At 35.8% G+C, this 12,193-nt stretch overlaps 1 protein-coding gene across 2 annotated transcripts in view; it reads left to right on the forward strand.

The window, feature by feature from the left end:
• Positions 1-12,193, forward strand: part of dac (dachshund family transcription factor) — a 132,078-nt gene that overhangs the window by 57,630 nt on the left and 62,255 nt on the right. For both annotated transcript variants that reach the window (XM_081981862.1, XM_081981863.1), the window contains exons 3-4: positions 728-932; positions 1,996-2,055. In XM_081981862.1, coding sequence (XP_081837988.1) covers positions 728-932; positions 1,996-2,055 — 265 coding nt within the window. The remainder of the gene's footprint in view (positions 1-727; positions 933-1,995; positions 2,056-12,193) is intronic.

The raw sequence follows: 12,193 nt of genomic DNA on the forward strand, positions 1-12,193 counted from the left end.
AAATCTTGTAACTGACAGATTTAGTTAAATTAAATTCCCGTCCCGAATTCGCTTTGTCAATATTAGTGTTTAGATTACTATCCTATCGAATGGCAAGTGGGTTAAATAGAAAAGGTTTGATCAGATTTCCTGGTTTTTGTACGACTATTTTGTTGTTACATTAGCACTTAGTCCGTTATAGGCGAGTAAAAACGCAAGCAGTCACTTTAACTGGCCTTAAGCTATATTATTTCAATACTACTTTGTACCTACAGAAAACTGCAAACCACAAAAAAAATGTGGAACGTATTCAAATTCGAATTTAAAATACTTTTTGAATAATTTTACTTACTTGCAGTGAAGTGACAGTGAACAGCATAAACCCCACAATATTTAATTAACTCCTCATATTTTTTATATTTAGCACTCATTGGCTTAATTAATACTATAGTAAAGAAGATGATGTGAACATGTTAATGTCTCTTATAGTTGTCTTAAAGCAGAAATATAATTTCCATACTTTATTTGGTAAAGATATGTGAGCAAATATTGTACCATAACGATCAAAAGTTTCAAGAATTTCAACGTGTGTCAGTTGTTAAGTAATTCAGGATATACAAGTTGTTTCGGTTGAATCCTGAATTGTTCACCGTGCACACCCAACATCAACAAGCAGAACATGTTAATTAATTGACAAACGAAGAATATCTACTTAAATTTGGACTAAAATGTATTACTTTTGTTGCAGATATGGGCCGATTAGAAAAATCCCCTCTTCTAGCAAACGGTTACAATCATCCCCCTCATCTTAGTCACATGCAATTTATGCAGTTACCGCATCCTGCAGCGGCGCATTCGGCTCTGTTATCACCGGCCATGCCCCACAACTTGAGTCGGCACGACGGTTCCATCATCAAAAACCAGGGTATGCCCACTATGGAAGCCATTGCGAGGTAAGTGTTCTCGACGATCATCTTTAATCAACACTGAAACGTTGTAGTGTTTGTTCGTATTAATGTTGACACAATATCGGAATGGTTCGCAGTCGAAAACGAACAAAGCCACTCTACCTGAAGAATTAATGATGGCGCTTCTTCGTGACGTGTACACGCATTTGTTCGAACGGATTTGCATTTTAATTGCCGGGCCAGTGCTGAAATGATAATGACGATTTCCATCGTAAACAACGACTGTTCCACGTCTTAAGGGCTCTTAGCCGACGAGGAAATTAGGGCACGGTCGGTTTTCTGCATTTCTGTAGCGATAATGTCGACAGCGACAGCAAGAAAATTTAATGCTTAGTAGTCAGATAGTGCCTTGAATTTTTTCAATAGCTGATTCCATTATTTGGATAGAATACAATAAGTGTACTTTTGCAACCATTATGCGTTATGCTTAATGGATACCTTCCCCTCTCTTTTCTAAAATAGTGAGAATGTGGTATTCATTTCGCACTGTGGTATTCTAGCTTTACTTCATCCAACATTGAGCAGGGTTGAAGTAAACGAAACCTTAGGAAAATCGGACAAATTAAACGCGCGGTTACACTAAAGCCGCGTAATTAGTCCGTGTCCGCATACTAGCGGCAAACTAATGACGCTAAGCTTCGGTTGCGAAGTTATAAATTGTGGCGTTTATCCGAAAACGGCGGCGCATCGTCCACCTAATCCCGCCCCCGACCCCTTTACGTGTCACACTCGACGAACTGCCGGATTTAAGTTCAAAGATCTCGAACTCCCCGGTCTCCCGAAAGTAGTTTCGAGTTTATGCAATATTTAATGCGACAAACATTCCGGGATTAGGAAGAAAATTACTTTCGCAAAGATGGATTCGGGAGAGCAGCTGCGAAGGAGCCCGGCTAAAGTAAATAATGGAATATGGATATGTATGCAGAAGGAACTCTGCTCATTGACCTAATTCTTGTTCGTAATCTTTGCTTTAGGTTACAGTAGGGCTACTTTTTCCTATCATTCACTGAAACTTTCTTAGAAAGATTAAAGTTTATTTTTGTTTTAGATCAGGCATTTGGGAGAACTGCAGGGCAGCCTACGAGGACATTGTTAAACACTTGGAAAGGTATGTGGATTATTGTAGTTATTTCTTAAACCTTAAGTAAATAAATAGGTATGACAATGTACTTGTATTGTTTTGAGCGTTGTTTGAGCTCTTTGTGTAAACAAACGAAAAAATTGTTTTTAGAAGAAATACGGCATATGATCATTAGAATCTATAGTCAGTAGAGTTTGAAGTTGGAAGAATCCCAGATGATTCTTAATATAGGAAAATTTGTTCATACATCACTCTTGCTGATTCAAGTCAATTCCTAAATCCAGGATTGAACAGAAACAACTTATATCAAAACCAACAAACTCCAAGCAAAACAACTCCTAAATTTATCTATATCTGCTGTGTTATTACCTGTATTGGATGATTGTATCCTTCAGAACAGAACTGAATAAACATCTAGTTTGAATGACAATCTAATCTATTACTGAGCATGTTCCACATCTTTAATTAATATATCAATAAGCAATTTTCAATGAAAATAAATATTTGAAATATTTGTCATCAGCATTTCGTATCAGTCTTTAACATTCAATCCTTCTAATCATTTCTCAACATTTTCATGCAAAATCCATGAATGTTTTGTTGGTAAAAACAGCAAATACGATTAAGGTGTGTAATTGACTACCATCAATAACGTGAAAACGAAAAGAACAAAACCCGAAAACTGCGTGTCCGAACTTCATAAAAGCGGTTGACGTTATTTACACCGGCGGCATAGTTGGGGGTGATGGCGTTAATAGAAAATCTTACAAGGGCATTACATAAATCTGTCACGAGAATTATACGATTCCCTCTTATTGTCCCTATTGTGGCAACCGGATTGGATTATATTTCTCCACTGTCTCATCATGGTCGCATTAACCTCTTCTCCTTGTTTATTACTTTATTTAGGACCTAGACCGGGATTATGTTGAAGAGGGGAGGAATTGTAGTAAATGAAATTTTGTTTGTTGTCAGTTTGCAGTTGATTGTTGATATCAACGAGTACAGTGATCGGAACTATTAATATCCATCCGGTGGCGGCGGCTTCACCAGCATCTGCAACGAGCAGGAGGCAAAGAAATATTCGCCTTGTCTAGCTAATTGGCCGGGTCCGTGTCTCGACGTGAATTCATTAATTTTCGGGGGGCCTTAATTCGAATTTGAGTCCCAGCCGGGCGTTTTGTTAATTCCGTTTCCCGTTAATCGCTCGGACAGTTCCGGATTTCGTTTACGCCCCAACCGTTTATTTACTTTAAATTTTGTAGCAAATAAATCCGCGTCGGTTTTTGTTTCCGTCGTCTGTCCGCGAACCCTAACCCTACTAATTAATTAACTTTCAGGTTTTCTTCTTGTCTCTTCGTTACCATTACAACTTTTATTAAAAAAAAAAATAAGAAAAAACTCTGAAACTGTTCAAGGGAACTGTTTAAGGGAAAGAAATGCTCCTGACAAAGATGGAGAACAAAGTCTTATAAGTGTCATGGGACAGAGTTTCTGATAAGTGGTCATGTGATGATCTGTCAAATGAGCTTCACATCCCATCTTTTCTCCATCTTTATCAGGAGCACTTACACAAAAAATGTTCAAAATACATACACAATGAGTAAGATGGATAGTCTCTGTTACTTACAGTCTAGAAGCATTTCAGTTAGTCGCTCTCTTCTCTTCTCGTGTATAATCTGAAGTTTAATTCTTCCTTCACAATATGAAACTCACTTAAAAGATTTGCCATTTTATAGAAGAAGTAATTACTTTTTTCCACTAAGTCACAGAAATTTCAAAATAATAATAGAACACACTTTGAATTAAGAATTTTGTACACGTATGATAGTTATTATAACGTATTACTAAAATAATTTGACCAGAATTGACCAAATGATACGAAATATGCGTTCATCCAACTGATGGCAGTTGTAGCAATAGCTTTGGCTATTTTTATGACAAAACACGTGGCAAATGTGATTTTAAGATCTAATTTGGTTTTCACCAAATTTTTCACACGCGATAGCAAATGAAGCTTTAGATAGTCGTAGAGAAAGTATAATTGCTTATACCTAAACATTCACTCAGATCATTTCAAAGTTTGCTAACGACTTCTTTTGAAATGACATTTCTTTCAACTTTCCCATATTAAGAGAATCAACCAGTAATTCTGCTAATACTTTGCTTTTATATCTTCAGAAATGGTTCTCTCTTGAAATGGGAAAATGTATAAAGTTGACCCTGGTCCAGGTTTTAAACTGGAGATTTTAAGGATTTTTTTTGAGTGCATTGTTTTTTACCTAAATTTTAACAAAACTTGCAACTCCTACATATGAGCCTTATCAGATAAGATAGGTTTGCTAACAAGGAGTTTTCAAGAGAAATTTATACAGAATGTGACTCAACACTACCATTGTAAAAACTAGTTCTTTGATATTCTATCAACACTTTTCTTGAGAATTCTGGTCACTCCTTTTAAGAATTAGAAGAAATATTTGTTTTTACCTTTTGATAAGGCAGCTACTTGCACTAATTGCCTTCTTTCTAAATGTAAATCCTGATTTCTATCCAACAAATACATAGCATTAACTATAGTGTGATTAGTGAGGTAAACATTATTTAGGCGAATAAAACATAGATCTTGGCAATACAAGAGACAGTTCCATATATCAGGACCGTATGGTGATACAAACCGGGGCTTTAAGCCTGGAGAGAATCCTGGCTTAGTGACGATCATGATTTGTAACGGCGGATGAGTTTCATTACGTGCCGTAGCATTTTTACCATTGCTAATCTGGGATGGGGGGGGATTGTTTGATGAAATCCCCCCCGGAAAGGGTTTGCTGGTACTCGAAATTTATCCCCCCTATCCTGATGAAAATTAATGATCCCGCTTGCCGGCTCGCGTCTATTCGGATCGGCTGCGTTATAAATTACGGTTTTAAAAACGTGCGTGGACGCTTTGAGAATTTATTCGTCCCGAGTTTCTTTGGTCGCGTGATGCGGGTTTTCTTCTTCTCCTTCATCGCAGGAAGAATCACGCTACTTACCAAAGTGGACCGGCTGAGCCGTTCATAATATGGTCTTTTTATTTGCTCCGATGACGGACATATTAAAAAGGTCCGCGGCCCAGCAGCAGCCACCGATGTTACGACCGCACTTTTATTTATATTCTCTACGTCCAGGCCTTTTCGTAACAAAGTCCGACGCACGCGAATTGTCAATAACAATAATTAACTAATTGGCGTATTTGCATCCGATCGTAAATCTGCACGATTGCCATTTCTTCAACATCTCCAGTACTTTGCTTGATCATACTGTTTATGACTTATTCTCTCGTGATCTTTATTATGCTAAATAAAATGATTTACTTATGTTATCGTCATTATTATTGCTTAATGTTCTGATGTCTCAGTTGTTTCATTTAGTTTTTAATCCAACCCTTGAATGCAATGCTCATGAATTTTAGATCTTAGATTCACGTTTCGTTGATATCGTCACTTGTTCCAACACCTGAGAAAATTTAGCAAACTGTGACATGTTTTGAAAAAATGCTCTAGTAATTTTAAAGAAAACATTTATAGGTTTACTAGAATAGTAACAAGTTTTAGACAATTTGAATACACCAGAAGATGTGTTTCTTAGAAATAATAAAAAAATTGAAACAGGACTTCTCTAAGGCCTTCGACATGGATTATCAGTAGATTTTGATATTCGAAGATTAGTCATTTCATGATTACAATTACTGTGTTTATGGGATGCATATTAAAGTATCAAAGTTTCTTACGATGGTTTGGTCTCAAACTCTCATTTAAGTTTCACAAAAGGGTACTTTAGATTATCAAATCATGTTCAGAGCACAATCTTGCAGAGAAATTACTTTTCTAGATGTTTCTTCTAGCCACTGATTTTTAGAATTAAATGTTTGAGTTTTGTTTTGGGAATGTATTGAAATTGTTTTCTCTGACTCCAATATCTCGATTAGAATACTCTGGTTTGGACTGAAATGGACGTCATTTACCAAAGTTAATTCTAATCAATTTTAGAAAACTGTTAATGGATTCCAAAAGTGACATTCTCACGCACATCTAAGTTAAACTTTTTAGATACAGTGGAATAATATTTAAAATTATCCATACAAAATTAACTTCACAGTTCACTCTTAGATGATTTCAAAATTTGCCTAGAACTCTTGTAATTTCCATCTTCCAGAATAATAACCATCGCTGAAGAACTATTATGGCATGCAAACCTTTTAAAAAACAAATGAGTTGCCTCATTAAACTTCATTCTTTTGATAAATTCCAGTTGATAACTATTCTATCAATAGTCAATCAATTGCTCGTTGATCACAGAGTGGCGGTAATCGACGTTATCACGACAACCTAAGATATCCAAATTAAGGGCAAGGGGAGGCTGACTGGAGAAGGGCTGTTGGCTCTCCCCTTTGTCTCTAAAATTGCCTCTTAAATCCGCATTTAAATAATAAAATGAGAAAAAAAGACAAATTTGGCCCGCATCTCCGAGGACTGCTTTACAAGTCATCGGAGTTGTCGCCGAGCCGGATTTTAAGAATTCTCCGCGACATTAAAAAGCCAGAAATGACACGCCGGATGACAAATGATCGAGGACAGCGTCGTCGACTCCCCTCTTTTATTTCCAACCCCCGCGAAACTGGGAATGTGACTCTCAGAACCATCATTCAGTTTAGAATGTCACGTCCTAAATTATTGGGTTAATGAATGAAAAAAATTTGAAAGCACCCATGTAAGATACGACACTGGCTTGGAGTGAAGGGGGGTGCGTGAAGAAAATTACGGGGGTCCGCGATTTGAATAAAAAATAACATTCGCGAAAGTTAATAATGGAAACGTGATGCGAAATCTGATTTCACGCTCCGGCTTTTTATTTTAAAGGTGCGCGATTAGTTTTTTGACAACGGAAATACCCCCAAATTGGGTTTTATGTGCGGGACGTCGTTTTTCTCGATTGTCGTTTTCCGTTTCGTTTCGCTTTTCCTTCTTTCCAACTTCTAATCCACAAACGTTTAAGTTATATTGAAAAGGATGTCTAGACAAGATTAGTGAAAATTGTTTTGAATATGAAAATCATCTCTATTCTATATTAAGCAAAGATTACGAGAGAAATTCGGTAGAGTCATGTAAGGACACTATTTTTTTAGAACAAGACAAGTTTTGTTATATGATGGCCATTGGCCAAAGGAACTATATCAAGAAAAGGCAAAGCCTTTTCTGAAAATTGAGCAATTAATGTTATTCATCACCCAACTGAGCTTATCTAAATGAACACAATTGCTACTCAAAGAATATTAGAATATCTGTCAGCAGGAAAATCTAATCTTTCCCATATAGATAATCGGTCGGACGGTCTTTTCCAAAATACACCCATAGTTCATTTAGATTATGGGGTAGTTAATTAACAGGTTTGAAAGTATGAATATAACACTAAATCTGTATCGAATATCAAATTGTCCAATACACCGCTTAGACGTTTCCTCCTAGAACATTAATGATATTCCTAAGGGACAGGATCGAAGCGTGTCCCTGTTCTAATTATTCCATATAAATAATTGCAAAAGTGTCATATTTTAGAAACAAAAGTCGTCGATTATCGAACACGTTCGTTATCCTACCATCCCTTGACAGTTGACACTCGATTCGAAAGGAAAGCAGCGAAGGGAGGCAGCATAATTAATTTTTCTGCACTATACGCGCATAAATTTAGGTATCGTATAACATTGAGGATTTTTCTTAATAATAAAGTCCCAAAAGGTATTTTTTAATGTCGCTTCCACTCTGGATGCAAATAGGAACATCTAAATCTCTACTTTGCATATGGTATAAAATCTTTAAAGCCTATCCTGTATCTATAAGAAATACGTCTTGTTAGTTGCCATCGTTCCCCAAGCTCATTGTTTCTTTTCCAGTAGTTTAACCCTTGCTTTGATGTAATCATTGCCCCTCTCGTCGACTTGTTTCATTATTATTTCATTATTTTCATTTCAGTTACAGACGTGTTGTTTAATATTCTTAGGCGAGAGGGCGAAGAACATTGGGGGCTGATAATGTTCCAGGTGAAAGGGTGGATGAAAGGGATCGGCAATGTTTCTAAAATTGAATGTTAATTTCACTATTTGCATTCTAAAAAAATAATGATTTAAATGAAGAAGCATGACTATGCTTTCGATTATTAAGCAATTAAAATGAGAAAGGAAGGTCGGGAAAACAATAAAACCTAAAATTTTCAGGTAATTATTTCTGCAATGATTGGCAAAAAAATCAAACCCGTCAAGAGTCGTCCCGTTTTAATCCGATGTATTTTTGTGGGGGGCCTGCCAATAGCAGGAAATTGAAAATCTATTTTAAAGTGACAAAGATACGGCTTGTAGCAACCAGTCCAGACAAATTGGATGTAACTTGTTGATTGGATACGCGTGAAAATTAACAAGACGTAAACAAAAAAACGTAAAAGTGTCGACGCTAGTAGATTAATTAGAGACAAATGAGACGAAAACAGAGCCGAACGGTCCATGAAATGAGTCTCTTTCATCATCAGGGCCTGACAGGCAACACGATGCTCTCTTGTTAAGGCTAATAAGCATAATACGGTTTTTTTTTCTTGCTACGCCCGATACCTTTGAAGATAGAAAGATAATAATTATCAAACGAATCTCAAAATAAAGAAACGTAATATATCTGTCACGATGATTTATTTCCTTAATTACGTGGGATATATACGCGTTATTAATTGATTTTTAATTTTGACAAAAGCCGAGCCATGTTTCTTAGCCGGTCGATGCTGATTATACATACCTCAAAACCTGTATTATAGCCGTGGCTCAAATTATCATAACTCTATAGACAGGGGGAAAGATTTAAATTACTCGCGAGTGCGAGCGAGAGAATCTCTTCTCAACGGACAAACGAGGAGAAAAAAATGGTGTCTGATTACCTTGAAATAATTTATTTAATGTGTAACCGATTTATCATGCGTCCGTGGCATTAAAATACCCGTGTATTTTAATTAAAACCACGGTTGTTCGGACTTGTACTGGCTCGTCTTTAATTAAACAAACAAACCAGTACGACTTTTTTAGGGCCACACTGCCCACGCCCGCACAATACAATAATCCCTAATACTGAAAACTTTCAAATTTTTATTTGTTTTACACTAATTTCTAATATGCCAGAAATGCCCAGTAATTTCTTGTAATGCCTAGTAATTCCTAATAATTAACCTAACCTAACCTAACCTAGCTTAACAATACCCACTAACTTCCTGAATTATCACAACTGAAGGAAAAAAAGTAAAAAAATATGTGTGCAACGAATTAACCAGAATGGGATACCCTGTATATTTTTTCATTTTATTCTACGTCAAATTCTAGACATATTTTGTGTATAAATGTCACATACCTATCTGTATCCGTTTCTGAGATATTTACCATTTTATGTGAAATTTGATGTTTTCGCTCTCCAAAACATTTTTAATTTATACATATCAGGAAAGGTTTTTTTTTTCGGTTTTTGTGTTTTGCCATGTTAGACAAAGTTTGTTCTAGGAATGAGTGCAAAAAAACGTCCAAATATATTATACAGTGTGGTCAGAAAGTCTAGTTTTTAAAACGGAACACTCCTTATTCTTAAAATTCTGTCTGATGCTCTGTTCAAAATTAAAGAAAGTTTGTATTACGTCACAAAAAATCACTTCACCCTGTAACTGTCAAAATAACCGAATTAATGAAGATTAAAGTAGTAGTTATCAAATTTAGTCAAAAATGTCTTTATTGTCACACACAACACGTCATGTCAATGAATAGAAAATAAAGTGGGCTTTCAAAAAAATATGGTCGCCTGTGTTGATAGGTTGCTTCGTTAGTATCAATTTTGCTAATATTAAACTAATTTTTTTTTGGTTTAAATTTAATGTGAAAACAGTTTCTTTTTCGTTTTCCTGAAAACGAATAATTTGACACCATAACTGAAAAAAAAGAAGGTACATAAATTCCCCCATCGGCGGCCTGCGAATGATCGACGACATTTCAACTCGAAATTTACATATTCCAACAAAAATCCGACCCTTGAAAAGCAGAAGTCAGCACGTTTTTAAGTGGATTTAGTTTGCTTTTCAAATCGAATCGGCGGGGTTCGATTTCGTCTCCCCACCACCCCCTTTTTGACGGGACTTTTATTTGGCCGGATTTATAATGCCAAGAGGTGGAAAAGCTTAGAACTTTCCAGTTTAAAATCGTAGAAGAAAGGAGGGGGAAAGACATCGCTAATTATTCTGTACCTCTTTTACGAGTCCGGAAATGAGCAGGGCTACGTATCCCGAAGGACTTTTCGTCGTTGCCTTCAAGCAGGGTTATTGTTAACAAGGAGCAACATTTCCTAAAATACAATTATAATATTAGATTAGCGGAGTGGATAAGACTTTCTCGGCCCTTTGAATTATTACCGTTCGGTAGTGGAAAAAGCTCCCGTTAAGTGGATTAATTATACCCCCAGTCAAAAACGCATTTTCTCCGTTTTCCGCTCGTGCCATTTTAAAATTTTGTTTGAAAACGGAGATTACTATTTGGGCAAGGGTCCATCCATTCGTAATGCTAAGTCAACATAGGGGGAGTCCATTTCCTCTACTTGCGGAAAACCACCTTTTTGCGGTCGGTCCCCCAAAACACATCCCAGGATTCGTTCGGTATTATTCCATATTTGCCCAAGGATGGTCCGCCGATCTTCAAATATTCATACAGCCATAATTTATTCAAGACCTTTTTGGCGTTGGTGTGGATTTGAATTAACGTTGTCCCGGTATAATGACGTTGTGAAGGTGGAAACTAGCAGGGCACATAAAGGCCGAATCACAATACGACTATCTTCTCCTTCGCTCCGGAAACTATTAAAGGACTAATCAGAATAGAGTTAACGTTCTCGGAGACGATAAGAATCTATTTGAAACGGCGTTAAGAGGTCCTAACGCAATCTCCGAGATCCAATTATTCGCTCCTTGCAGTTTTGACTCTAAATTAGACGGCGCTATTTCTAAGCTAATTCCCTTTATGTATTCCTCCTTTCGAATTGGATTTCTCAGACCCTTTTAACTGTTCTTTGATTCAGCTTTTAATTCCTTACATTGGCCGTATTGACGTATCTTGTATAGTTAATACTATATTGCAATTTACTAACATTTTAAATTATAGTAGAACATTGTTTGTTGAGTTTTACGAAAAATGCAAAAAAAATAGACAATGTCTGTGTTACCCTTGTTTTGGTCATGATTTTAGAGATCAAAAATTTGGCTCCCCTGCTAACCTAACTTAACATTAGACTTATAATACAGTTTTCTTAGACTAAAAACTAAAATTTTTCTAGTACCACCGTACTTAAATAAATTCATCAAATCAACCAACTTTTGTATTTTCAGGCGTAAAATCTGCAAAAATATTAAACATTTCATTGCTTCAAATTGATATTACAGTCATTACTGTGATTTCAACCACCAAATTTAAAAAATTAGAACAAAAATATCAGAAGGAAGTCAATTTTAAAAGAGAGGAAATTATCGAAGGGTTCTCAAAATGTTCATCAATATCTCAAATATAATTTTTAAACAGTGTGGCATTACAAAAATCGTATGTTTTTGTCGTAGTTTCTTTGCTTTCGTTGCATTATTGTTTTTAACACTTTTTACTGGCTATTTGGAATGATTTATTTTAAATTCGAAACTAATACAAATGTGGTTGTTCAAAATAACATCAGTCTGAATACCGAAGCTAACTGAGCTAAATATCTCAAAAATTGTAGTATTGTAGACTTATTGTCTTAATGACTTTTAGGGTAGGTTCTTGTTCTTTGGAAACAAATTGGCATAAGCCGGATTCTTGTTTTATTTATGGCAAAACTCAAAGTAAAGTGAAATGACGTAACACAAAATATAGCAATCGGTTAATAACAGGTGACTTAAACCAAGTTTTTTTTATAATTTTCATATTTTTACGCACTTCCTGGATATAGTTTATAGAGCAAACTGGGATTATTTATGGACGTAGAATACGTGGTTAAAATTTGTCTATTAAAACCTGAATCACACTGTATATTTTGCTTAAGAAATTATAATTATTTACTTTGTTTTCTCTTTATAATACAGATCTGTCACCTTAAGA

The sequence above is a fragment of the Ips typographus genome, linkage group LG6 (assembly GCF_016097725.1).
Source record: "Ips typographus isolate SLU linkage group LG6, UJ_Ityp_2.0, whole genome shotgun sequence".
NCBI classification, from domain to species: Eukaryota; Metazoa; Arthropoda; class Insecta; order Coleoptera; family Curculionidae; genus Ips; species Ips typographus.